Source organism: Triplophysa dalaica, chromosome 8, assembly GCF_015846415.1.
Source record: "Triplophysa dalaica isolate WHDGS20190420 chromosome 8, ASM1584641v1, whole genome shotgun sequence".
Classification (NCBI taxonomy): Eukaryota; Metazoa; Chordata; class Actinopteri; order Cypriniformes; family Nemacheilidae; genus Triplophysa; species Triplophysa dalaica.
Window position 1 is genome coordinate 12,057,302 of NC_079549.1, and position 25,754 is coordinate 12,083,055.

General features: G+C 37.9%; 3 protein-coding genes across 4 annotated transcripts; 2 read left to right on the top strand and 1 right to left on the bottom strand.

The window, feature by feature from the left end:
• Positions 1 to 204: 204 nt before the first annotated feature.
• asb18 (ankyrin repeat and SOCS box containing 18) lies at positions 205 to 5,730 on the bottom strand. Of its 2 annotated transcripts, none has more exons than XM_056755563.1 (5): positions 5,434 to 5,730; positions 2,853 to 3,057; positions 2,200 to 2,713; positions 1,048 to 1,161; positions 205 to 621 (listed from the first exon to the last, which is right to left on the bottom strand). In XM_056755563.1, exons 1-5 carry the CDS (start codon positions 5,708 to 5,710, stop codon positions 436 to 438), a joined length of 1,296 nt encoding a protein of 431 aa, XP_056611541.1. In that variant the 5' UTR covers positions 5,711 to 5,730; the 3' UTR covers positions 205 to 435. The 2 variants fall into 2 exon arrangements, with proteins under 2 accessions (XP_056611541.1, XP_056611540.1); XM_056755562.1 differs by having other exon boundaries at positions 2,853 to 3,120.
• A 3,648-nt stretch (positions 5,731 to 9,378) lies between these two features.
• On the top strand, positions 9,379 to 17,817 carry cops8 (COP9 signalosome subunit 8). The gene is made up of 7 exons (XM_056755649.1): positions 9,379 to 9,512; positions 9,781 to 9,851; positions 9,940 to 9,988; positions 10,074 to 10,206; positions 16,009 to 16,116; positions 16,483 to 16,545; positions 17,317 to 17,817. Exons 1-7 carry the CDS (start codon positions 9,441 to 9,443, stop codon positions 17,394 to 17,396), a joined length of 576 nt encoding a protein of 191 aa, XP_056611627.1. The 5' UTR covers positions 9,379 to 9,440; the 3' UTR covers positions 17,397 to 17,817.
• On the top strand, positions 10,291 to 14,246 carry trim63b (tripartite motif containing 63b). The gene has a single exon (XM_056755648.1). The coding sequence runs from the start codon at positions 12,828 to 12,830 to the stop codon at positions 13,869 to 13,871; it is 1,044 nt and encodes a 347-aa protein (XP_056611626.1). The 5' UTR covers positions 10,291 to 12,827; the 3' UTR covers positions 13,872 to 14,246.
• Positions 17,818 to 25,754: the final 7,937 nt, after the last annotated feature.

Below are 25,754 nucleotides of genomic sequence, written 5' to 3' on the forward strand. Positions count from 1 at the left end.
GAATATCTCAGAATAATAGAACCCTTAATATTATTAACCATATATTATTAAAGCTCCATTTATCTTAAACGCACATTTAGTCGTGAAAACATTTATGTACACCTATGACAATAATATTTGACTAAATATTTTTTTATTCAAGGAATTCTTTTTTAATGAAATATTAAACACATTTACATCAGTCATATGGTGTATTTACCACACTCATCTTAAAAAATGCAACATATTGGGCTATCATAAATCTGTCCTGTGACTCTATATACACTAAAATCTGTGTTTGCACTAAAATAGCAAATATATAAAAATAGGACTGCAACCGAAAACAAGAAATACAGTGTCAGCCCCTGTGTACTGATTTCAGATTTCAGAAAGTGAAATAAAAGACACACATTTCTCACAAATCAAAATAGCTACTCTCAAAAACAATGCTTGATTTTAGTCAATGTAGCCTTCAGGTTCCAGAAGGAGATACTGTTGTAGAGGGGTCGGCACGGGGAGTGTTGGGATGAATGAGTGGCAGTGCTCCCCATAGTGTTTTCTCAGTGCAGACCGACACAGATGCTGTAAACTACGAGGTTTGTACTCCAGTGCAAAAAGAGACTCATAAAAGGGTCTGTGAAGCTGAATAAAAGAATGCATTATTGTATCATTTTACATGTGACAGCAATACAGCTAACATTTAGGCATTGACTCAATGTCATCTTGATTTGCTTATCATATAAGAAATTAGCCTTGTTTAATGCACTTTTAGAGATGAGCTAGGTGAACCTGATTTTCTTCTGCAACATTCTCGGCAACCATTGAGATTTTAGGGTCTGGGGAAGTTATGCTGTTAGGAATACATTAAATTTGGGGTTAGGGATTTGCTTAATTTATGTATTCATATTTATAGTTATGGTTAATTTGCCAAGATTGACAGAATTGTTGTTCAAGAGCCAAGAGTGACGTTTATAAATATGTTGACCAAGGACTTAGCCATGCAAAACCAGATCGTTCAATGTTTCTACTCTAGTTGTAAACACAACGATGAACTGTTGAAACACTTACAAGAAAAATATCCTCAGGTATGGCTTCAACCCATTTGGAGGTCACAGGAACAAGATCGTATGAGTTGAAAAGGATTTCCACAGTTTTGGGTGCTTGTGCACATGCTGTTAATACCTAAAAGAAAAGATGAAAAGTAACTTTATCAACAGTCACTGATTATACAAAACATCAACTCTTACCACATGAAGTTCTGCTATTAGTATACATCTTATTCTAAAAATAAGAAAGAATAGTTTCCCAACTAGCACACGTGTGCGTGTGTAAGAGGTCTGCTTAAGATCTGGAGATCTGGAAAACATTTGCTGTGTTAAAACATCTGCTAAACATCTTAGAAAGAGCAGTTTTACATCCACTCTAAATCCTAAACATCTTATAGACGTCTTGTAGATGTTTATATTACATCTGACAGCAGACGACTCTGAGATGTATAGCAAACTATGTATTGCAGATGTTTTGCAGATGTAAATGCAGACGTTAAATAGATGTCTGCAAGACTGTGCTATCAGGGTTTAGTCTAATTCCTAATTTATAGAAGTATACTTAAAATAGCACTTTTTGATTGTTCTTTATTTAGTAACAACAATATACACAATATAATAATATTTAACTAGTAAACTGCAAGGATTAGGTTTACGTAGAGAAAACATACAAGTATACTAGTTATCTATAGAAAGTATACCTCAAAGTGTACTTTTATGAACTAAAAATGTACACTAGTACACTATAAATATACCTGTACGGTTACTTGTGGTATTTATGACGTACAAAAACATGTAATGTACATTATAGTAAACTAATTGTGTACTTAATGTGTACTATATTTAAAGTATGCTTTTATAATGCAAAAAGGGGGGCAATTTGGTCTAAAGTTGTATAGTTCTAGTGCATTAGAATTAGTATGCATACTACATAAATAAACTTTATTTAAGAACTAACATGCATTTAAAGTCATCAATGGGGGATGCAAAAGAAATATCTGACAAATTAGTAGAATATATCAGAATGAATCGACTTTATCTGTGTCTGCTCCCTTGAGACTTAGGTTTATTGTATGTTTAATGAAAACTAAATACGATTGAGAATTTTGTTATGTGTTGTATTGAAACGTCTCTTTTTAAGCCCTGATCCTATTACAGTGCTATTAATGATTACCTTCAGCAGTGCCTGTGGCCATACTTTAATCGAGCCGTGATTTAACAGGGTCTGAACTGCTATGTGAGGATGCCACTCTTGTCGAACCACAGAGCTCTGAAGCACATTAGATAACGGTGAACACCCGTTATAGTCAATAGCATTAACATCAGCCCCATAGTCCAATAGCAGCTCCACAATCTTATGCTGAACGTTACGGGCCGCCTTGTGTAGAGGACTGCGCCGTTCTTTATCAACCAAGTTAACGTTAGCGCCATAATCCAGGAGGAGATGGCAGAGCTCAAGGTAATGGTCATCTTGTCTGTCGTCTGTCTTTTCTGGAGTCACCCCACAAAGGACGCCTAGTGGTGTTTCACCAGAGGAGCTGACATGATTCACACAGGCTCCAAACCGCAGGTAAAGCTGTGCGTGGTGGAGCAGCCCATGCTTGGCTGCAACATGTAATGGTGTTTCATCATCCTCCTCACTGGATAAGTTCACCTTGGCACCATTTCTCACCAAGGCTTTTGCACAACTACAATAAAAATGATATACATACATATATAAATATATGATGTATTTTTTAAATTAAGTTTATATTTTATCCTTTTATTTTCCAGTGCATTTAGAATTATAATAATGCAATCTTTTTTTTGTTTTAAGCTGTTATATACCGTAGTGATTGTGGTGTCCTGCAGAGATGTAAGGAAGTCACTCCCTCCTCTGTGGTCTGGTTGGTGTTTGCTCCATGTTCAAGCAGAAGCTCCACACATTCAGTGTTGGAGTTTGCACAGGCCTCATGAAGTGCAGCTTTTCCTCCGGCAATAAGGTTGGGGTGTGCGCCGTGTTCCAGTAAATACTGCAGACAATCAGTAAAACCTTGTGCAGCAGCAATGCAAAGTGGACTTGTCAGTTCTCTTTTATATTCCAAAGACCAAAGACCTGAAATGAACATTTTCAGATCATGTTAGCTGTGAAATGTTGAATAAACCAAGGTGGTGATGTTACGAAGAGGAGTTAAAAAAATGAAAGAGCTTATATTAAAGTTCATTTTTTAAGAAATAAATGAATGAGTTCTTCTAGACCGACTTGTTGTGGCAGAAACAATTTCTACTTTTAATTTCTATACAATAAAACTTGAAAAGTGATAAGAATGAAAATAGAAAAATAGAAATGACCAAAAAATAATAAAAATTTTGCATTAAAGAATGATTAAGTTCTAAGTTGATGTGATATTTATAACTTTATCTGCAACAAATGAATCCTAAATTATTTATAGTGCTCTTCAAAATTTTACATCGTTGCATTGACATTTAACGGAAAGAATGAAGACAGCAATGAAAAACATCCTCTAAAAAAACGAATTTACGTCAGCTGGGGGGGGGGGTTGCGGCAGAAATATTACATGTTATTTGTGTTTTTATTGTTACCTTCCATTTTTTTTGTACAAAAATAGACTGTATAAAAAAATCTTGTGAAAAAGCAGAAATTTTCTGGCAGCTATGACGCCAGAAAACAAACCCTTCAAACAACAGTTTCCCCTGTAAAAAATGGTTTTTAAACTTTTTCTGTGAAAATTGGATAAAATAACAGGTTTTTGGACATTATATCAGAAATATGTTAAAACAATGGAAAATTACACAGTCAGGCGAGTCTTAGGACATTTAAAATCATCTTCCTTTCTACCTGGAGATCTTGTTCTAGTTTCCTGTATTATTATTATGTTAGTTGTCATATCAATTAAATTTGATAAATTAAAGATGCACCAAGCAAAGAAGTCAATAGTGAGTATAGACATTCATCCATCAGCAGAGTGCAAATATATTACTAGATTTCAAATAAACCTCCAAGGTTCCTACCCATGACTTGTTTTACCTGAAGGTCCAAATGTGGTGTCTGGATGAGATTGCCACTGCAGTTCCTCCCGGTTCACATTGTACAATACATCAACATCAATGTAATTCCTTTTAAGGAGGCTGCGGAGCCCTCTGGTGTCCCCCTTCACTACAGCTCTGTACAGCCGTAAGGACCGTGAGTGAGCTCTTTCCCAATGATCCTGCCCTGCCTCGCTGTTATCATCCAGCAGAGCCTGCCATCCATTCAACTGCACGGTGGAGCAGAGGTTCTCAAAGCGCATAGTTCTCAGCATCTCCTGCTACCTTTTCAAATGACTAACACTTTCAAAGGCTTGATTTATATAGCACCGGTCATGTTTTTCCTATGACTTCAAGCACTATTTTGTCTCTATTTTTAGTAAGCCATTGTTCTCTATCAGTTGCTCATAGCTTAAAGGCTCCATATTTAGTTGGAGTTGTATGAGTTAGAGTCTAAATCCTTTGAGCAGCCAACATCCATGTTTTATTCGAACAATAGACCTGTCTCTGCAAAAACATCTAAAACATGCTCCATGTTAAACAGATCTTATTTTATAAGCTATACACCTCCACGGATGCCCTAAAGTTCCTGCAGCATAACATCTTAGATAATGATAGTAGAGGCCGAGATTGTAATCATGTAATCTCTTTTTGCATAAAACAATATTGGCATTCCTAGCTCACACAAGATTTGTTTTATTTGAATCTGCAGAATGGGTTGTAGGATTCAATGTTGCATGGAGACAGAGCCAAACAGTGCCTTGAATCAGGACCCCTGAGTATTGATCTGTGCATGGCATTCATTTGTGCAGAAGATTACCATAATCCTTTAAAAATCCTGTGCCAACTCGATACAAATTCCTCTCCCAGTAACACGGTATCACCCAAAGACGGTATAAAGCACAACGAGTTAAGAGCTTTCTAAGCGATGTTTAGGCTATTTTGGAAAAGGCGAGCTTTGTAATCCTTGCACGAACAGCTCAAAGATGTCAACATGTCCCATGTCTCGCTTTACAGAAAAGGTCTGCGTGGAATGCGAGGGGTGTTTGCGAGCAGACATGCTGTCCACTGTGGAATCCAGGATTATGACTCATATACAGTTTATCATATATGTGTCCAGCTGATATTCAGATTAACAACAGGTCATTACCGGCATAGTCGAAACTGATAATTGGCTGTTAGACATTGTGTTGTGTTAATGAAGTTATAGTAAATCACCTAGTTATGCGTTTGTGTTGGATTGTTTTATTAGTGCCTTTTCAGACAAAACTAGTAATGCTAAACACATGCAGACTCAAATACAACAACGCTCACTCTTTTTCCTCCCGAACAAACATTAGGCACTCATTTTTGTGTCTCCGTCATATTTGTCTTATCTCACCTCGTTTTTGAGCTGTCCACAACAATTCTTCGCTTTGAAAATCTAGCACTTTGTTCAGATCATCTGCATCTGAAAATCCATCTCGCATGTCCCCCCAGTGACGGGTTAGCAGGTCATGAAGAACAGGAGGACATAAAAAGTCCATACCTGGTTGTTTATATCCCTTGGACCTGTCTCTCCAAACCCTCTGATCACTGTTTAAAGACGACCGCCTTCTATCCGTCAAGAACATGGTGTTTCGGCTTACCGCACACATCCCAGTGCCTTGGGAGAGCATCGCCTGAAATGTGACGACACTATCTGCTTTGTTGCTCTTTTCTTACCTGCCTGTTTTTATGGCTATTTATATTATCACTGTTGCTCTATCATGTATTTTTAGTACAGATGACATGTGATTAAATGGCTAGACAATTGCATGACAAGAGTGCCTGGATCATTGTTTACATCAACAACACAGCAGAGATAAAGTCTTCGGAGGGGTCATTCCGATAAATATGCCAGATGCACAGATGAGTGGAAAGCGTTGCTGGTGATATCACCTCTGCACCGTCCAGAAATAGAATCAGATGCTCTGCTTTAACAAATCATACGGTATGAATGCATTGTCCTCCAATCAGACCGGCCCCACGTCCGGCCGGGAATGTCATCCATGCTAGTACTCTACATCGTGACCTTAATTCCAAAAGTGCCCCGAACTGTCAACTCTAATTCCAGTGTGGAAGGGCATCATTGTCCTTGATACAAACATTTAGCCTTTCAGGTATGAAAGTTTACTGACCTGCTCACTTACAGTAAAACATGCCACAATGAGTTATAAGCTTCGATGTTGTGCTTTTATTTTAAAGGCAGTTCACATGCAGATTTCATAGTCGTTAGATTCACCTTAATGTGACCTTCCATTGAAAGCACTGTAGTCATAAACACAAGGGTCGAATTTAGCAGAGGGACAAACTCTCTAGGTATCTGTCATTTATATGATGAATATTTCATGGCTCTCACACTCTCAGAGATGTAAAAGCAAAGACAAGTTCACGTTGAAAGTTAGCTATTTAGATTTTGATACTGATGGCAGTGATTTGTTTAGCCTTAAAGTAAAGCCTTAAAAAAATGCTTTGCGGGGCTTATTGCTTTTATGAAACGGTTATTTCATATGCGTAGCAAGGTTTCATAAAATAAAGTAAATAAAGTGATATTTAGGCTATGTAATGCGGTCAGCCGTTTTAAATGAGGGTATTTTGTATCGGAATTGGACTTGGCTTAGCCAATCAGAATCAAGGACCAGAACTGACCATTTTATAATGCTAAATTTACAATAGGCTACTCAGTATTTAATGCTTAACTTACATCACGTGACAACGGTTTGAAGTTATCCCTGCACTCAGTTACATCATGCCATTACTACTTTCCCTGCTTATAACATTCCTCTGTTGTCTGTTAGACCTAAACAGTTTCAACAAATGAAATTTCCTAAATAACATAAACATTTACTCAGTAACTTTTAATCAAAGTGCAGCTGTGACACCTCAGAGGAGACCTGGCCATCCCGGCTGAGACTGGGTTCTCCCGAGTATTTTCTCTCCATTTATTTATCATTGAAGATTGGGATCATCGCCACAGGGCAGTGTTGGCTTGCTCACCGGGAGACTGGATTTATTAGATATTTTTTTCTAGAATGATCTTGGTTGTTCTATAAACACCATGCACTGTGCTGTGTTTTGCATTTTCTGTGTTTTTCTGTTTTTCCTATTTTCTCCTGTGAAGCTGCTTTGGAACAATGCACAATGTAAAAAGCCCTATATAAATAAAATTGGATTAAATGGAAATGATTCAAAGTGAATTTCATCCAAAAATGAAAAGTCTGTAATCATTTACTCACCATTCGCATTTCAAAGCTGTGTGACTTCCGCAGAACACAAAAGAAGATATTCTGAAGCATTTTTAAGGCACCCATTGACTTGCATCGGTATGTGTCCATACAACAGAAGTGAATGGGTGCCTGTGCTGTTCGGTTACCAACTTTCTTTAAAATATTTTCCTTTGTGTTCTGCAGATGAAAGTCATATAGATTTGAGATGATAAGAAGTTAAGTAAATAATGACAGAATTTTCATTTTTGGGTGAACTACCTGTCATTTTGTATTGACCCTCATGTCAATCCACTCAATTTCTTCTGCAGAACACAAAAGAGGTATTTTGAAAATCCATGGGAAACAGACAACATGAGACCCCGGTGACTTCCATTATGGACATTAAAGGAGTAGTTCACTTCAAAATAAGCCCAAATTGACATTTCATAGTAATTGTATTGCTACCATGGAAAGTCAAAACAATATCTTCTTTTGTTTACAACAGTAGAAAGAGTCAGGTTTTAAATAACATGAGGGTGAATGAATGACGACAGATTTTTTTGGGTGAACTGTCCCTTTAAGAAAACCATGATTCTACAAAGTACTAATCAAACAACAAAGAGATAATTTGGTTTGATTTTTTACATTTACATGTATATTTATGTGTCTTTAAGTATTCAAATCAGCGATTTACATATTGATCGGCCTATGATACTAGAAAATCAATCTGAAAAGGAAAAAAAAGAAAAAAGTGTCAAACACAAACTGAAAACCTCTCTTAATGTATTTCATCATCAACTCCAAAGTCCTTTAAATGTCTCTGCACACTCATGAAAGCATCATCATTTTATAATCAAGATCTTTGTGTTGTACTTACCCAAGAGTACAGCCGGGGGGAGCTCCACATCAGGATATCATCATTTGACAACTCGATGATGATATCAGGGTTTTCTTGGCTTGGTTCTCTCAGAAGAGTCTGTACAGACTGATGGTCATACCCTGTGCTTCTTTAAGAATCTGAACAAACTCAGATTCCAGAGGGAAATCCAATGCAAATTTCTTCTGACATTGTTTCATAACACAGGTTTTACACTGATGCTGGGACTGTATGAAGGATCATATGTTGGTCGGTTCTGTTGTTGTTATCAGTGGTGATGTCTAAATATAGACAGCTCAGACTGTAAGACGATCTTAATGTTTATAAAGACTGGGATGAGCATTTATACTGGGAAAACTGTCTCTGGACGGAGAAAGGAGCTGATTTGTTGAATAGTTACCAACTCCTAGTTTCAACTTTATAAAATTGCCAAAAATCTTCTCTGTGTATTAACAGATCAGATGACACGTTGAGATGTCAGAGGTCAGACATCACAGTTGGGATGTCATTCAGGAGACGTGTTTCTAAATACAGTGTGGTGTTACTTATGAAAAGTGGATTATAACAGTGACGGTGGATTATAGACAGTGAGTGTGGATCAGCAGATGTTTAAACTACTTTTACAATATATTCAAATCTCTCTGTGAATAAAGCAAAACGCAACTCGATGTACGACACAATGTTTACTATTATTTCATGGTTGAAATTGCTAAACAACACAACAATTTTAAACCAATATGCTGTAATACTTTAAGATAAACTCACTGACATCATGGTACGCCCCCTGTAGGAGAACATGCTTTGCAGAGGTATATTTTATTACTGATACTAATAGTATTGTATCGGTTTTAGTTTATATAGAATAAATGTGTGTAGTCACTATACAGTTTGTAGCCTATGTCCAAATTTTGAAGTTTCTGAAACCACGAGACAAGTAAAGAAGACGACCAAAGTATTGATGGTAAAATAATAAATCAATAAATAATTAATGAAACCAAAGTATCAAATTCTTTATAATTATCAATGACCAGAAATCATTCTATCATAAAATCAATAAATAATAATAAAATAAATAAATATGTACTTTCTAGAAAACAGAATTTTATAATGTCAATTTACCGAACAGCTACATTATTATTATTATTATACGCAAAACTTCAAGACTTTTCATGTTATAGCGGTTTTACAGTCTCCGGTCCACCAGGTGGCAGTGTGGTGTAATAAAAGCACCGCTCGGCTGTTTGTTTTCCTGTTAGCTTTTAGCATCTCAAGCTTCTGTGAAAGATGCACGCGTCTGTCATGATGGCTGAACCGGATGAAAAGCTGTTGTTGCAGTTTGAAACACAAGAGCTGGAGGTAAAAACACATAAGCGGGAGGTGGATTCATGTATGGATTTCATCTGCTGATGTTTTATCATGTCTTTTTCATCTGATGCACACAGGTGGCTGTCATTTCAATAACCCTGCTTGTGCGAAACCAACTTATAACTTAGTGTTCACTTGTCCTTGTGAACAGACTGATGTTTATTTGATATTTAACACTGAGCTAGTTCATGTCATTCTGTCTGTGTATGTTTTTTTATAGACTGTATGTCATTTCAATTCTTTAATATCGTTATCTCAGGCTCCTGGTGGCATTGCAACCCCTCAGGTTTATTCCCAGCTAATGGTTCTATATCTCCTACACAATGACACGTGAGTACATTTACATATAATGCATTTATTGTTTTTCTATTTATTTTATCAGCCGGTCTTTTCTTAATATTCAGTTGCTTGTACACAGGAACAATGCCAGATATCTTTGGAAACGGATACCCCAAGCAATTAAAACAGTAAGTTTTATGTTTGTGACTGGTTAGATTCTATTGAAAAATTACATTAAAATTTGGAGCTCTGATTCACAGTTTGTTCTTTCAGGCAAACCCAGAGATGGCGGCTATATGGGCTGTAGGACAACATATATGGCAGCGGGACTTTCCTGGGATCTACAGTGCAATTGCTGCTTTCCAGTGGTCTGAAAGCATTCTGCCTGTTATGGAAGCATTAAGAGGTACCATTATCATATGAATTGTGGTTTTGTAATACATTTTGCATTACTCCTTAAATTGAAATATTTGAGGATAAATGTCTGTTATACACGACTATACCACACTGCACATCTTACGTTTTTGGATGTTTAAGTAGGTATATTTATTATCTTATAGGGTGGTTTGTGGTTACTAAAGTTTCACATCTGTCGTTATAGTGATAAGACATTTTTTTACTTTTTCATTGAAGCTGGGTGCTTCCAAAATGTGGGATACAGGCACGACTAAATATGTTTTTAGCATTTAAAAACTTAAATGATGTAGTGCTACTGCAATTTCATAGATTTTCAAATGATTTAGTTGTTGCGTAGAGACAAGAAGGTGAAAACATCCAAAATGGGTCAAATTTCTGTTGTCTGTTACTTCTAAAAAAGTTATTGGTACATAATATGTAATTTAACGTATAATATTTTTTTAAGAAACAGGGGATTTTTGTAAGGTTTGAAAGGCACAGTGCGCAATGTTGAAAATAGTTAGGCTCTGCTTATAATCTGCTTGCATATAAATTTGTTTCTCATTTTATTTAGCTCTTCAGCTGTTTGATATAGCATCAGTTAAACCTTTCAGAGAGTAAAATCTGTCTGGTCTCTTGTAGCTGTACAGCTGCATATACACTCACCTAAAGGATTATTAGGAACACCATACTAAAACTGTGTTTGACCCCCTTTCGCCTTTAGAACTGCCTTAATTCTACATGTCATTGATTCAACAAGGTGTTGAAAGCATTCTTTAGAAATGTTGGACCATATTGATAGGATAGCATCTTGCAGTTGATGGAGATTTGTGGGATGCACGAAGCTCCCGTTCCACCACATCCCAAAGCTGCTCTATTGGGTTGAGATCTGGTGACTGTGGGGGCCATTTTAGTACAGTGAACTCATTGTCATGTTCAAGAAACCAATTTGAAATGAATCGAGCTTTGTGACATGGTGCTTTATCCTGCTGGAAGTAGCCATCAGAGGATGGGTACATGGTGGTCATAAAGGGATGGACATGGTCAGAAACAATGCTCAGGTAGGCCGTGGCATTTAAACGATGCCCAATTGGCACTAAGGGGCCTAAAGTATGCCAAGAAAACATCCCCCACACCATTACACCACCACCATCATTGCATTAATGAGAAATTGAACAGGTGTTCCTAATAATCCTTTAGGTGAGTGTAGAAGAGATGATAGAAGATTTAATCACTTTTTTTTGACTGTAATAAACTGCATGTCTAAATAAATTGTATACAATTTTACAACATTTTTAATTCAGAGATTAAAAAGTACATACAATTCTCTGTGGTAAAGCACAGTTGACAGCCCTCTCAGATTTTGTTAGTGTTGCATTTACATGGCATATTTTGTGTGGTTCTGTTTGATTAGACAAAAAAAAGATAAAATTTGGTTATTAATCTTATTTTACTTTGAATGTTTATGGATGTGCAGCAGGAAATTAAAATTTACCCTGAGACGAGACATGTTGCTCTCAGATTTCATTTCAAGTTGTTCATGACTATATTTAGGTTGGGCATTAACTCAACATATTCACAGGCCAAGTGTGAAGCCTTTGGGTGATGAATGCTTTTAGATAAACTGGACCTATTCAAGTACTAAAAAAAGTTACTTTTTAGTTCAGGTCGTTTGTATTCTTTGTTTTTGGAAGTACTAACACTGTGAATGGTTCTTCTTCAATATCTTTATCTATTCAATAATAACCTGTGGGATCATAGTAAAACACAGCATTCATTTGATTCCCACGTGCCAGCAGCTCACTCTCCCAGACCAAGGATAGGTTAAAAATAACCCGTTCCATGTGTTCCCTGTATACTGTTATTTAGGACATCAAGACTTGTTTATCATTTTACAAAAAGTGATTTGAAAATGTACAAATTACAGATTGGTAAAAATACATTTTAATCCTTAAACAACTGTTTGATAAAAAATGGGAGACATGTTCAATTTGTTTAGTATTTTATAAGAAGGTAACCGTTTCAACTTACTAACTGGTTAACAAGGAATCACATGGAACACAAAGTTTTGATGTAAGGAATATAAAAAGGAAGGACAAGTTCAGTGTAACTTCCTTGTTTTTACAAATTGTTTTTAGGTATCAGACTTTTCTAGATAGTCAAATGTGTTTATTAATGTACAATTCAATTCCATGCAAGACCAAAAACAACTAAAATTCAAACAATAACAAGGAGCAGTGTTTAGGAGCAGACTATGGTTTTGTAAACTTTGGATTGCCCAACACATGACACTTGTCCCAGTTGAAATATTCCACCATTGAAATCTCACTGTACAGGAAAGTGTAGCGGTGTTATGTTATCATCATGACACAACACATAGATTCAAAGGGGTGGGGGCTTTTCGGTCTCCAAAAATGAATCGTGAAAACAAGTGGATAGGAATTTGTGCTCTGATTGGTTGGAGGAAGGGCATGTAACCGACCGGCCGAGGGTCGTATAAAGACAAGGGCCACTGTGCCCCAGAACAGATCTGACAACTGCAAAGACTCGCTTACAGCTGCACAACAGCTTATTTTTAACTTTACAGTGTAACAGCCACAAAAGTAATACAGCAAAAGAAGACAAACTGACATGGATATTCAACGAACTGCCTCCTTGTTGGGGACTCCAGGCTCCATGGAGACCCTCGAGAAACAGCTGAGCTGCCCGATCTGCCTGGACATGTTCACCAAACCAGTGGTGATCTTACCCTGCCAACATAACCTGTGCCGAGGATGTGCTAGCGATCTCTACGACTCCAGAAATCCGTACCGGTTCTCCGGTGGTGTCTTCAGGTGCCCTACTTGTCGCTTCGAAGTGGTTCTCGATCGTCACGGCGTACATGGACTTCAAAGGAATCTTCTGGTAGAGAACATAATTGACATATACAAACAGCAACAAGAGGGTGGAGGTGGCAGTGTAACCCAAGAAACGCCTATAAAACCCAAAAACACCCAGGAGCTAATGTGCCAAGAGCACGAGGATGAGAAGATCAATATCTACTGCGTGACCCACCAAGTTCCCACTTGCTCTATGTGTAAGGTTTTCGGAGATCATAAAGACTGCGAGGTGTCGCCACTCGCTAGTGTCTACCAAGCTCAAAAGGGGGAGCTTAGCAATGCTATTGACGCTCTGGTGGCAGGGAACGGCCGCCTTCAGGCTTTGCTCAACCAGATGGAGGAGGCCTGCACGGCCGTCCAGGATAACACTCAACAGGCTAAGCAGAAGCTTGGTGAACGTTTTGATTCATTGTATGCTGCTCTTGAGGAGCGCAAAAACGCTCTATTGGAACGTATTGGTAAAGAACAGGACGAGAAGGTGGCTGCCCTCAGGGCTTTGGCTAGGCGTTACGGAGATCGTCTTCAAGCAGCCACGGAGTTGACAGACACAGCGGTGCGCACACTGGAACAAAGCGGAGCCGCAGAGTTCCTGCAGGCCTCGAAGAACCTGATCGTACAGACAAACGATGCGGCAAAAAGCTCGCTGGCTGAAGAAAGACCAGAGCCGGGCTTTGAACGAATGGACCATTTCATTTTGAATACAGATCATGTGGAGAGCTTGTTGTCTAAGATGGACTTTGGGGGAGATGATGAGGATGAATATGAAGATGCTGAGGATGAGGAGGAAGAGGAATGAACTGGTGATGAAATGAGACGTGAGAAAGGACGAGGTCAAGATGGCTGCAGATACAAGGACAGTTAACACGACTACATGGGTTTCTGAAGATTTTATGTTTGTATATCGCTGCTAAGCAGTGCCAGCATTTCAACTCATACTTCAACTCTGTTGTATTTAGGTGCCATTTTTATACTTTTTTAATTGTTAATGTCCTTCTGTGGTCACTTTAGAAACTATCTTTTACACTTTCATCCAATATTCTGAAATTGAGAGATTATATATGGTTCATTGTGATGTTTCACATATTACATTCAAAAGTTTATAGAGAGCTGTATTATTAGTTTACGTAAATGTGGGCGTTATGCTTTAATATAAAATAAAATGTTTAAATGATGTTGTTATTGAGTGTTTTTTTAAGATGTAACAAACCATGAAGTACACATTTAAGCATATAGTTTACATAGAGTATCTATGAACTGTTTAAATGTCAATTCTGTACCTTGAGCGAAGCACTCTTTGCGATCAACTTTCATCCCTGGTTCAAGGCACGTGCTATTTTTAAATGGTAAGAGGACAAGATATGGCCGGGGACCTTGGGGTGGATTACCAGAATAGAACAGATGGATAGAGCTTACACCACCTCGACATTGCCTTTCTCAGAAGCTCCTGCTGTTGGTCAACATGAGTCCAGTTCCTGATTTCTACAAAAAGTAATCATGCAATCGTTGAAAAATTTCTTTGAGCCCCCTTAATATTTAAGTCGTCTTGTTAATCATGAATTGCAAAGCCGAAACACATGTAACACATTTAACTTTAATATCTTTGTTTAGAGGTCATGCTTGTATGACATGTGCTTGTCAGAGTTGTAATCACGGCTGACCCCTCAGTGTTGCAATCAAGTAGCTGTTGGTAAACAGAGAGTGTTTCTATGAGTGTTGATATTTAGTTCAAGGTTTAAAAGGGTTTGATGGATCTGTTGGCAAGTTCTGCATTATAGCAGACAACATAGGCTATCAAAAATGTTTATGTAAATATATTACTAGACAGCACAATTTAACATTAAAAACCTCCTCAGTTTGTAATTATTTGTAAGGCAACACATTACAATTAGGTTCCATTTGCTAACACGGCTTATTACATGGCCTGATGGAATGCTTTATTCTGATTGGCCAGTCATGACATTTGCAGGTTCGTTATTCCCAGGTATCATCCTCTCAAAACTAATAACACACAGTAACCCGGGCAAGGCAAATCATTTTGACAGTTTCTTTTGACAAATCAAATATATGTCTTTTAATAACATATATATTTACAAATTGCATGTTCATGAGATTTGAAGGCAATTTCTTACCTTAAAACCGACGGCTTTTCCTCACGTAATATCTGCAATCAGTTAAAATGAGCTAATAAAATATTTAAAATTCACAATGGCCAGTCTTTTCTCATGTGCTGTGAAATGAGCGGGATAATGTACAAGCAGCCTGCTGTTATCGCGAAATAAGCCCCTTCAGTTCGATACAAGGGGTTCACACTTTAGGGGCTTATTTCTTCGATAAGAACTGGCTACCTGTACATTATCCCTTACTTAACTACATTAGTTTGTATAAAGTAACAAACAGTGAAACTTTTATTAATCTTAGTTAATGTTCATGTTTAAAAAAAACATTGTATTGGTGTTAAGCACCTCGTCTGTCTACATCATACACATTACAAACTCAAACTCGATCAAGTCACATCCAGTCAGAATAGGGTGTGGGCGGAGCTCTCTCTGCAAACGCACGGCTGTCCCACACTAAACATAGAAAAAGTGCATAATCAGTAACTATTAAGTAAAACAATTTTACATTATTAACACAGATTCTCCTTGACTGAAACACTATCTTTGTCAAGAATTACAGTCGTTCCTAATTTTTTTTCCATAACTTATTTTCAAGATGTGATGTAAAATGGTTGCGACAAAACTCTGATTAACATGGATATTTATCGTGTGTTGTGGCATTGCGGTTGGTTAGGACATGGTGTAACAGTTTTTCAAAGCTATAAATCAAAACAAATGTGGAATTATACCTTGTTTTATACCTTTAGAAAACTTTTTCAACAAACATTTCGCATTCTCTGGCCTAACAGAGAGCTTTGTCTTTTGTGTTTCTTCTAGAATCCACCCGCAGGAGGGCATATGGGCTTGTAGCTCAAGCTTACACTTCAATCAGTGCAGAAGACTTTGCTGCCTTTGTGGGATACTCTGTAGAAGAGGCAGTGAAAGGTACTTTTGACCTGAGAGACAAGTGTTGAATATATGTAAATCTTTAATATTTTCTTTGTTTTAATAATTCTCAATGTTCTCTCATATGCTCTCTATTTTCTTTGATAGAGCCACACCATTCCCCTCTTTTGTTATTCAAATCCTTTTCCAATTATATGCCATATTTATTTCTGTTGAAGTATTTTCAGATATGTCAGGATATCATCAAACATTTTACTGTGGCTGTAATGATTTCTTGATGTTCTTCAAAATCATATTGTATTGGTTAAGAGCTAGAACGTGACAGTCAGCATTTAAAGTAAAGATTCTCTATTACACTTTAAGGAAATCTGTTTAAATTAAAAAATATTTTTTCTTTTGCCAAAGGTGTAGTTAGTCATGGATGGCAGGCAGATCCAAACACCAGGATGATCATGCCACAGAAACCAGGTGGGGGCACTGTTTGACTTGTTTTTGCAAATAACCACAACGCTTTTTTCACCCTGTATGACTCATTCCTCCATAAGGTTTCATTCAGAGCCCCTAATCTGTACGAAAACCTTGTTCCATTGAGTTGCCATTGCTGCACGGAAATTTCCTAACAGTCACGTGAATCTGTGACCTCACTCCGATTCCACTTCCATCCTGCTCTCATGTTCTCTCCCGGGTTACTCTTGTAGTCTCTGCAGCTCTCTTTTATTACAAAACAACAGAAATTTGGTTTGTTTTTCATTTTTTCTTTCTCTGCATTGTTTCACTCCTTCACTGTATTTTGTTGTTGTTTCAAGCCAAACTGCCTTTAATGTGTTTGCCAGTAACCGTTGAGCACGGTTTTACGAGACACATTTATTCTAAAGGCACAGCAATGATCAGCATCTGGGTTTTTGCAAGACCCTCGTGAGACAGTGCAGATGTTAGCTATGCATTTGAGACACTGATGATTGAGAAATTAATTCCCAGTACAGATGACCTGCAGCTTGCACCACTAGCAGCTGATGTTCACTCATTTAATACTGTTTCCATGTTTTTTTAATTCTTTGGTTGCTGGATCTCAAATAGCTCAGACTTTAACTCCCGGGCACATACAGTATGCTGATGTGTTCTGACGGGCATCTTGGGGTTTGTTTACTCTTAAATGTCTTTGTGTTATAAGGCAGATGATAGTGAACTTGAAGGAATCCCCCTCTTTTCTCATATTTCTTTGCCTTCCCCTTTCCACAGATCCACCCCCGGTTTCTCTAGTTCCAAACGAACAACAGCTGGCCAGACTTACCGACTACGTGGCTTTTCTTGAGAACTGATAAGCACCCCGCCCTCTCTCATCCTCTTCCCCACCAACTCTCAGACACTCTGTTAAATGGAAGAAAACCTCCACGCTCTTCCATCTGGTGTCCAGGACTCTTTCAGACTCATTTGTTGGGCCTAGTGAACAGTCCTTAATGTCTTTCTCACTTTTGTTTATATCTTTCACAATGATATATGACAAGATTTTCAAGACTTCGAGATAAATCTGCTTTGGAATGTGACACTGATGTCAAGACTGTAAATTATTATTTTTCAGCATGAATACTTAGATTTATCCATACATATTGTTTTTGGCTCTGTGATAATAAGACATGTTAACCTTGTCTCAGTGTCACAGATGGAACATGTACTCTTTCTGCATCACTGGGTAAAGCAGTGTTAAGGTGGAATTTTTTTTTATTAAAAAGAAAATTGTTACCCATTTGTCTTATTTCGCATCCTTGAAGTAGAACATTTAAAAAAGTCCTGTTCTAAGAAATCCATAACTGAAGTTGATTTCTAACAGCATTGTACATTAAATTTCTGTAAAAAGTTACCTATTTTATTTTAAAGCAAATATAAGCAGAGCTTTAAATAATTTGCTTAAGATGTTACACTGCACCAGTGGATTAGTATACTTATAAAGAAGTAAGTCTGTAACAGTTGTTGAAGACCTTATCTTTTAGCAATTTTTTACCAAATAAGCAACAAGGAACAGTAAAGTCAGATATATTGGGAGGCACACAGCTGTATTTAAGATGCTGACAAGTTGTCGATCTCTTTTTGCTGTTCAGATGTATTGCACTCCTTTAGTTTCTCATGCTGTGTGGGTTCGAAAGAAGAGAGAAAACACGCCTGCTGTCAGCCACTGTCACATTATTTCAGCAAGCAAGTGTCTTCATAAGCAGTCAAACAACGTATTCTTACAGTGCTGAGAATATTTATTTCTAGAATGTCCTTTCCACTGTAGGTTGATCTATTTGAGTTGTATGTTAAAGATTGCGTATTTTTATTTACAGCTAGTGGTCGCACCAACCTGGTCAAACAGTGTCTTATTTAGCAGATTTTTTTTATAGCAGATGTTTTACTCAAGGGCAAATTTTATTTTTTAAACACATTTGAGGAAACCTGCATTAACCTTCATGTGTATTTATTATACATCCATGTGTGTTTTGCACATTTCATTTTCTTTAAATATTGTTCACCATTCGATTTGAAAAATGTGTTGCAAAAACTTCAAAAGCACAGGTTTCATGACCTGTAGATGAACTGAGATCATCATTGTAGATCTTGACTTTACATCAAATCAAACAGGAAGAAATGCAGACCAGCTGAGGGAGAAGTCTTTGGCAGCAGGAGGGGTCAGGGGTCACAGACAGATAGACTGGACCAGCTGGTGTGTCTGTTGCATGAACGTTTCTGTTCAATACTACTGTATGGCAAGAATGAACCAAACTGATATCTCCAGCAAGTTTTATTATGTAGTCTACTTGACAAATGGTAAATCAGCATTGTTATGGTGCAGTGTTTTCAAATAAAATCAGCACCCCTGAGGAAAGTTAACAAGTCCCGGGTCTAGACGCTTTTTAAGCAGATGTTCGTAAAATGCTAGTGGCCATTGCTAATGAGGTCACTTTTTCCAAAGGTTAAGGGTTATGTCTGTATCCCATCATCCTACATGCCATCGAGGTGAAGTGTGGGAGAGGTTAGGTTGCCCTCTATTTGAATTCAAATTATGCAGATTGCAAACATGACGCCTTTGAAATTGACCCACTGTAGTTCAGATTGTTAGGGTTCGAGCCCGTAGGGCTAGAAACCTATTGTATTTGTAGGTTTTATTCTTCTTCTTCTTCTTATTATTATTCTTCCCTAAAAGTGATCGTGCAGCCCAAACCGTAAAGCCGACAGAGCTGTGACTTGGTCAGATGGTAGTAGTCCTTGTCGCTACTCAGATACAGGGAGCCAGCCAAATCGGCCCATAGGTGGCGCTACAGCGATTAAAGGCGCGTTTGCGCACGTAACCCCTAAACCGTTTGTCGCACACCCAAGTGTTTTATATCAGTGTAATCATTGGCTCAAAACTTAAAAAACGTATATCTCCGATTTCATTTCCGGTATGCAAATTTTTTCGCTAATTTGCATTTTATGAAAAAAATTAAAAATGAACTAGTCCCTGGATTTTTGCCCGATCGGAACCAAACCAACGCTGATGAGTTCTGATGAGTGTGAATGTAAATAATTATCAAAAAAAAGTTGAATTTTCAATTCACGGCCGCTATGTGGCGCTAAAACGTCCAAACCGGAAGTAACATATTTAACTAAAATGGCCCTAACTCGTGAACTGTTTGAGATATGTTCATGGGGCTTGGAAAATATGTGTAGACTCTCAGTCCGGGGTCACAATAAAAAAACTGCGGCATTTGGCCACTAGGTGGCGCTATAATTTGAATGAGCTAGAAAATGGCTATAACTACGCAACCCTTTGCCCGATTGACTTGATATGTGGTATGGTGGGTCTTTGTCTCATGCTACATGAATATCTCAAAGGACATTGGCGTATCTCAAAAAACATGGCCGCCATTGGCCAATGAAGTTTGAGCGCTAATTACACCGAGTTAACTGAGGCCGATCAAAACGACACTCGCTGGGATTATTTGTCTCACAGTCCTTAAGGTCTGTAAGAAATATGAACTCATTTGGCCACCGGGGGGCGAAATAACGCTTTAGGAGTGCTTAAACCATTGTGTATCACGTGACATTTGACATATACCCAAACTAATGTTATCATATGATAGCTCTCCTTATTCTGAGCAACTTTGCCTCTTGAACCACTTCTGTCGATTAAACGATTTGTGAGTTATCGCAGATGATGTCTAAAACCTACTTTCGCGAACTAGTCGTTGGTTTTTCGACTTAACGGAACCAAAACAATGCAGATGACTTCTGTGGAGAGTGATTGTAAATAATTATCGAAAAAAAGCAGAAATTTCCTTTCACGGTCCCTTAGGGGCGGCCAAATTTAAAAATGGGAGGAGCCTATCACATTTAAATGGCCATAAATCCAGAACGGCTTAACATATCATCATGGGGCTCGGGAAATATGTGTATACCATCACTCCAAGTTCACCTACAAAATAACGTGGCATTTGCACACTAGGTGGCGCTATAACAGTAAAAATGGTAAAATTGTTGCGTATTTCATTGCTTAAGCAGTTGTGTATCACGTGACATTTGTCATTTACACAAACTAATATAATCATATGATAGTTCTCCTCATTCAGAACAACTTTGCCTCTTGATCCATTGATGTCAATCAAACAGTTCGCAAGTTATTGGTGATGATGTTAAAGACGTACTTTTGCATACTAATTTTAGGTCTTTCAAGCAATTTCCAAATTTTCACCACAGTACAATTCTCTGGACTCTCTAGATAATTTATGATCAAGGACATGTTGAACTTTTTCATAAATGTGACCATAACAGAGTCCTTTATTATATTAACCTCAAAAGTCTACCTGAAAGCTTGCTGCTCCTTAATGAATAATCCAACTGACTTGCCATATAGTACTATTATACATATTATGACACAAAAAAAGCATGCAAAATGTGAAGGTCATCGGAAGAGGCATGCCTTCATAACAGACAAAAAAGTGAAATATAATTAATTTCAATGGCTTTTTTAGAGTCACCAGATCACAATGTGTGTATTTATGGATATTATGTCTCTCTGTATAATAAGAGTGTGCATGTACTGTATAGTTCTGTGTGTCATGTGTGATCGAGACTGTGCATGTGTGTGGAATGAAATGTGTCTCACAGGAAGACAGTGTTAGAAATAAAATGTATTACACATTAAACGTTGCTCCATAATTACACATCTATAAATACAGCACATGTCTGGCTGCTTTTATGATGCTGTGTTGATATATATATATATATATATACAACACACCTTTATTAGGTACACCAGTTTAATTGCATGTAAACCCAAATTGCTACTAAGCCAGTCACATGGCAGAAACTCAATGCATTTAGACATGGTAAACATGACTTCCTGAAGTTCAAACCTTACATCAAAATGGGATATACTGTATAATGTGTGTACAAAATAAACACAATTTAAATGGCACGGCATTCTAGACTATTATGAATGGGAATCAATGTATCTATTTAAGATGCTCCTGGCCATAAGCCTTAAGCTTTTTTTATACACGTCTATCATAATGTATGGCAGGTGCCATGCCACATCCATAGCAACTAAACATGTTAACTTAGCAACCATTAAGCTAGACCTATATCTCTGGAACTGAACATCGTAGAGACATGAGAATTGGTTAATTTCACTCGCCCCTCAGGTATTATCGGTTTACACCTGTTTTTGCATATGAGTGTAAGCATGCGTGGTCTGTATTAACCGTTGATGACCATTTCTTTCATTTTTCTGGTTATGGGTAAGTGTCATCCCTTGCGGATGTGTTATGGTCCGATTCCTGACCGTAGTCAGCGAAGGCAGTCGACCTTAGTCCCCTTAGACTGCTCGAACCCGATGATTGCTGCTTGCAGCTATATTTAGGGTTCGAGCCCGTAGGGCTAGAAACCTATTGTATTTGTAGGTTTTATTCTTCTTCTTCTTCTTCTTATTATTATTCTTCCCTAAAAGTGATCGTGCAGCCCAAACCGTAAAGCCGACAGAGCTGTGACTTGGTCAGATGGTAGTAGTCCTTGTCGCTACTCAGATACAGGGAGCCAGCCAAATCGGCCCATAGGTGGCGCTACAGCGATGAAAGGCGCGTTTGCGCACGTAACCCCTAAACCGTTTGTCGCACACCCAAGTGTTTTATATCAGTGTCATCATTGGCTCAAAACTTAAAAAACGTATATCTCCGATTTCATTTCCGGTATGCAAATTTTTTCGCTAATTTGCATTTTATGAAAAAAATTAAAAATGAACTAGTCCCTGGATTTTTGCCCGATCGGAACCAAACCAACGCTGATGAGTTCTGATGAGTGTGAATGTAAATAATTATCAAAAAAAAGTTGAATTTTCAATTCACGGCCGCTATGTGGCGCTAAAACGTCCAAACCGGAAGTAACATATTTAACTAAAATGGCCCTAACTCGTGAACTGTTTGAGATATGTTCATGGGGCTTGGAAAATATGTGTAGACTCTCAGTCCGGGGTCACAATAAAAAAACTGCGGCATTTGGCCACTAGGTGGCGCTATAATTTGAATGAGCTAGAAAATGGCTATAACTACGCAACCCTTTGCCCGATTGACTTGATATGTGGTATGGTGGGTCTTTGTCTCATGCTACATGAATATCTCAAAGGACATTGGCGTATCTCAAAAAACATGGCCGCCATTGGCCAATGAAGTTTGAGCGCTAATTACACCGAGTTAACTGAGGCCGATCAAAACGACACTCGCTGGGATTATTTGTCTCACAGTCCTTAAGGTCTGTAAGAAATATGAACTCATTTGGCCACCGGGGGGCGAAATAACGCTTTAGGAGTGCTTAAACCATTGTGTATCACGTGACATTTGACATATACCCAAACTAATGTTATCATATGATAGCTCTCCTTATTCTGAGCAACTTTGCCTCTTGAACCACTTCTGTCGATTAAACGATTTGTGAGTTATCGCAGATGATGTGTAAAACCTACTTTCGCGAACTAGTCGTTGGTTTTTCGACTTAACGGAACCAAAACAATGCAGATGACTTCTGTGGAGAGTGATTGTAAATAATTATCGAAAAAAAGCAGAAATTTCCTTTCACGGTCCCTTAGGGGCGGCCAAATTTAAAAATGGGAGGAGCCTATCACATTTAAATGGCCATAAATCCAGAACGGCTTAACATATCATCATGGGGCTCGGGAAATATGTGTATACCATCACTCCAAGTTCACCTACAAAATAACGTGGCATTTTCACACTAGGTGGCGCTATAACAGTAAAAATGGTAAAATTGTTGCGTATTTCATTGCTTAAGCAGTTGTGTATCACGTGACATTTGTCATTTACACAAACTAATATAATCATATGATAGTTCTCCTCATTCAGAACAACTTTGCCTCTTGATCCATTGATGTCAATCAAACAGTTCGCAAGTTATTGGTGATGATGTTAAAGACGTACTTTTGCATACTAATTTTAGGTCTTTCAAGCAATTTCCAAATTTTCACCACAGTACAATTCTCTGGACTCTCTAGATAATTTATGATCAAGGACAAGTTGAACTTTTTCATAAATGTGACCATAACAGAGTCCTTTATTATATTAACCTCAAAAGTCTACCTGAAAGCTTGCTGCTCCTTAATGAATAATCCAACCATATAGTACTATTATACATATTATGACACAAAAAAAGCATGCAAAATGTGAAGGTCATCGGAAGAGGCATGCCTTCATAACAGACAAAAAAGTGAAATATAATTAATTTCAATGGCTTTTTTAGAGTCACCAGATCACAATGTGTGTATTTATGGATATTATGTCTCTCTGTATAATAAGAGTGTGCATGTACTGTATAGTTCTGTGTGTCATGTGTGATCGAGACTGTGCATGTGTGTGGAATGAAATGTGTCTCACAGGAAGACAGTGTTAGAAATAAAATGTATTACACATTAAACGTTGCTCCATAATTACACATCTATAAATACAGCACATGTCTGGCTGCTTTTATGATGCTGTGTTGATATATATATATATATATACAACACACCTTTATTAGGTACACCAGTTTAATTGCATGTAAACCCAAATTGCTACTAAGCCAGTCACATGGCAGCAACTCAATGCATTTAGACATGGTAAACATGACTTCCTGAAGTTCAAACCTTACATCAAAATGGGATATACTGTATAATGTGTGTACAAAATAAACACAATTTAAATGGCACGGCATTCTAGACTATTATGAATGGGAATCAATGTATCTATTTAAGATGCTCCTGGCCATAAGCCTTAAGCTTTTTTTATACACGTCTATCATAATGTATGGCAGGTGCCATGCCACATCCATAGCAACTAAACATGTTAACTTAGCAACCATTAAGCTAGACCTATATCTCTGGAACTGAACATCGTAGAGACATGAGAATTGGTTAATTTCACTCGCCCCTCAGGTATTATCGGTTTACACCTGTTTTTGCATATGAGTGTAAGCATGCGTGGTCTGTATTAACCGTTGATGACCATTTCTTTCATTTTTCTGGTTATGGGTAAGTGTCATCCCTTGCGGATGTGTTATGGTCCGATTCCTGACCGTAGTCAGCGAAGGCAGTCGACCTTAGTCCCCTTAGACTGCTCGAACCCGATGATTGCTGCTTGCAGCTATATTTCTTCTTCTTCTTCTTCTTCTTATTATTATTCTTCCCTAAAAGTGATCGTGCAGCCCAAACCGTAAAGCCGACAGAGCTGTGACTTGGTCAGATGGTAGTAGTCCTTGTCGCTACTCAGATACAGGGAGCCAGCCAAATCGGCCCATAGGTGGCGCTACAGCGATGAAAGGCGCGTTTGCGCACGTAACCCCTAAACCGTTTGTCGCACACCCAAGTGTTTTATATCAGTGTAATCATTGGCTCAAAACTTAAAAAACGTATATCTCCGATTTCATTTCCGGTATGCAAATTTTTTCGCTAATTTGCATTTTATGAAAAAAATTAAAAATGAACTAGTCCCTGGATTTTTGCCCGATCGGAACCAAACCAACGCTGATGAGTTCTGATGAGTGTGAATGTAAATAATTATCAAAAAAAAGTTGAATTTTCAATTCACGGCCGCTATGTGGCGCTAAAACGTCCAAACCGGAAGTAACATATTTAACTAAAATGGCCCTAACTCGTGAACTGTTTGAGATATGTTCATGGGGCTTGGAAAATATGTGTAGACTCTCAGTCCGGGGTCACAATAAAAAAACTGCGGCATTTGGCCAGTAGGTGGCGCTATAATTTGAATGAGCTAGAAAATGGCTATAACTACGCAACCCTTTGCCCGATTGACTTGATATGTGGTATGGTGGGTCTTTGTCTCATGCTACATGAATATCTCAAAGGACATTGGCGTATCTCAAAAAACATGGCCGCCAATGGCCAATGAAGTTTGAGCGCTAATTACACCGAGTTAACTGAGGCCGATCAAAACGACACTCGCTGGGATTATTTGTCTCACAGTCCTTAAGGTCTGTAAGAAATATGAACTCATTTGGCCACCGGGGGGCGAAATAACGCTTTAGGAGTGCTTAAACCATTGTGTATCACGTGACATTTGACATATACCCAAACTAATGTTATCATATGATAGCTCTCCTTATTCTGAGCAACTTTGCCTCTTGAACCACTTCTGTCGATTAAACGATTTGTGAGTTATCGC

Coding starts and splice junctions, on each gene's coding strand:
- asb18 (XM_056755562.1), bottom strand. CDS start 5,710: ATGCTCTCCCAAGGCACTGGGATGTGTGCGGTAAGCCGAAACACCATG. Junction 2,714..2,852: donor AGGACACCACAATCACTACG/GTATATAACAGC, acceptor TTTTTATTGTAG/TTGTGCAAAAGCCTTGGTGA. Junction 622..1,047: donor TACCTGAGGATATTTTTCTT/GTAAGTGTTTCA, acceptor TCTTTTATTCAG/CTTCACAGACCCTTTTATGA.
- cops8 (XM_056755649.1), top strand. CDS start 9,441: ATGCACGCGTCTGTCATGATGGCTGAACCGGATGAAAAGCTGTTGTTG. Junction 9,852..9,939: donor TATCTCCTACACAATGACAC/GTGAGTACATTT, acceptor GCTTGTACACAG/GAACAATGCCAGATATCTTT. Junction 10,207..16,008: donor TGTTATGGAAGCATTAAGAG/GTACCATTATCA, acceptor TGTTTCTTCTAG/AATCCACCCGCAGGAGGGCA.
- trim63b (XM_056755648.1), top strand. CDS start 12,828: ATGGATATTCAACGAACTGCCTCCTTGTTGGGGACTCCAGGCTCCATG.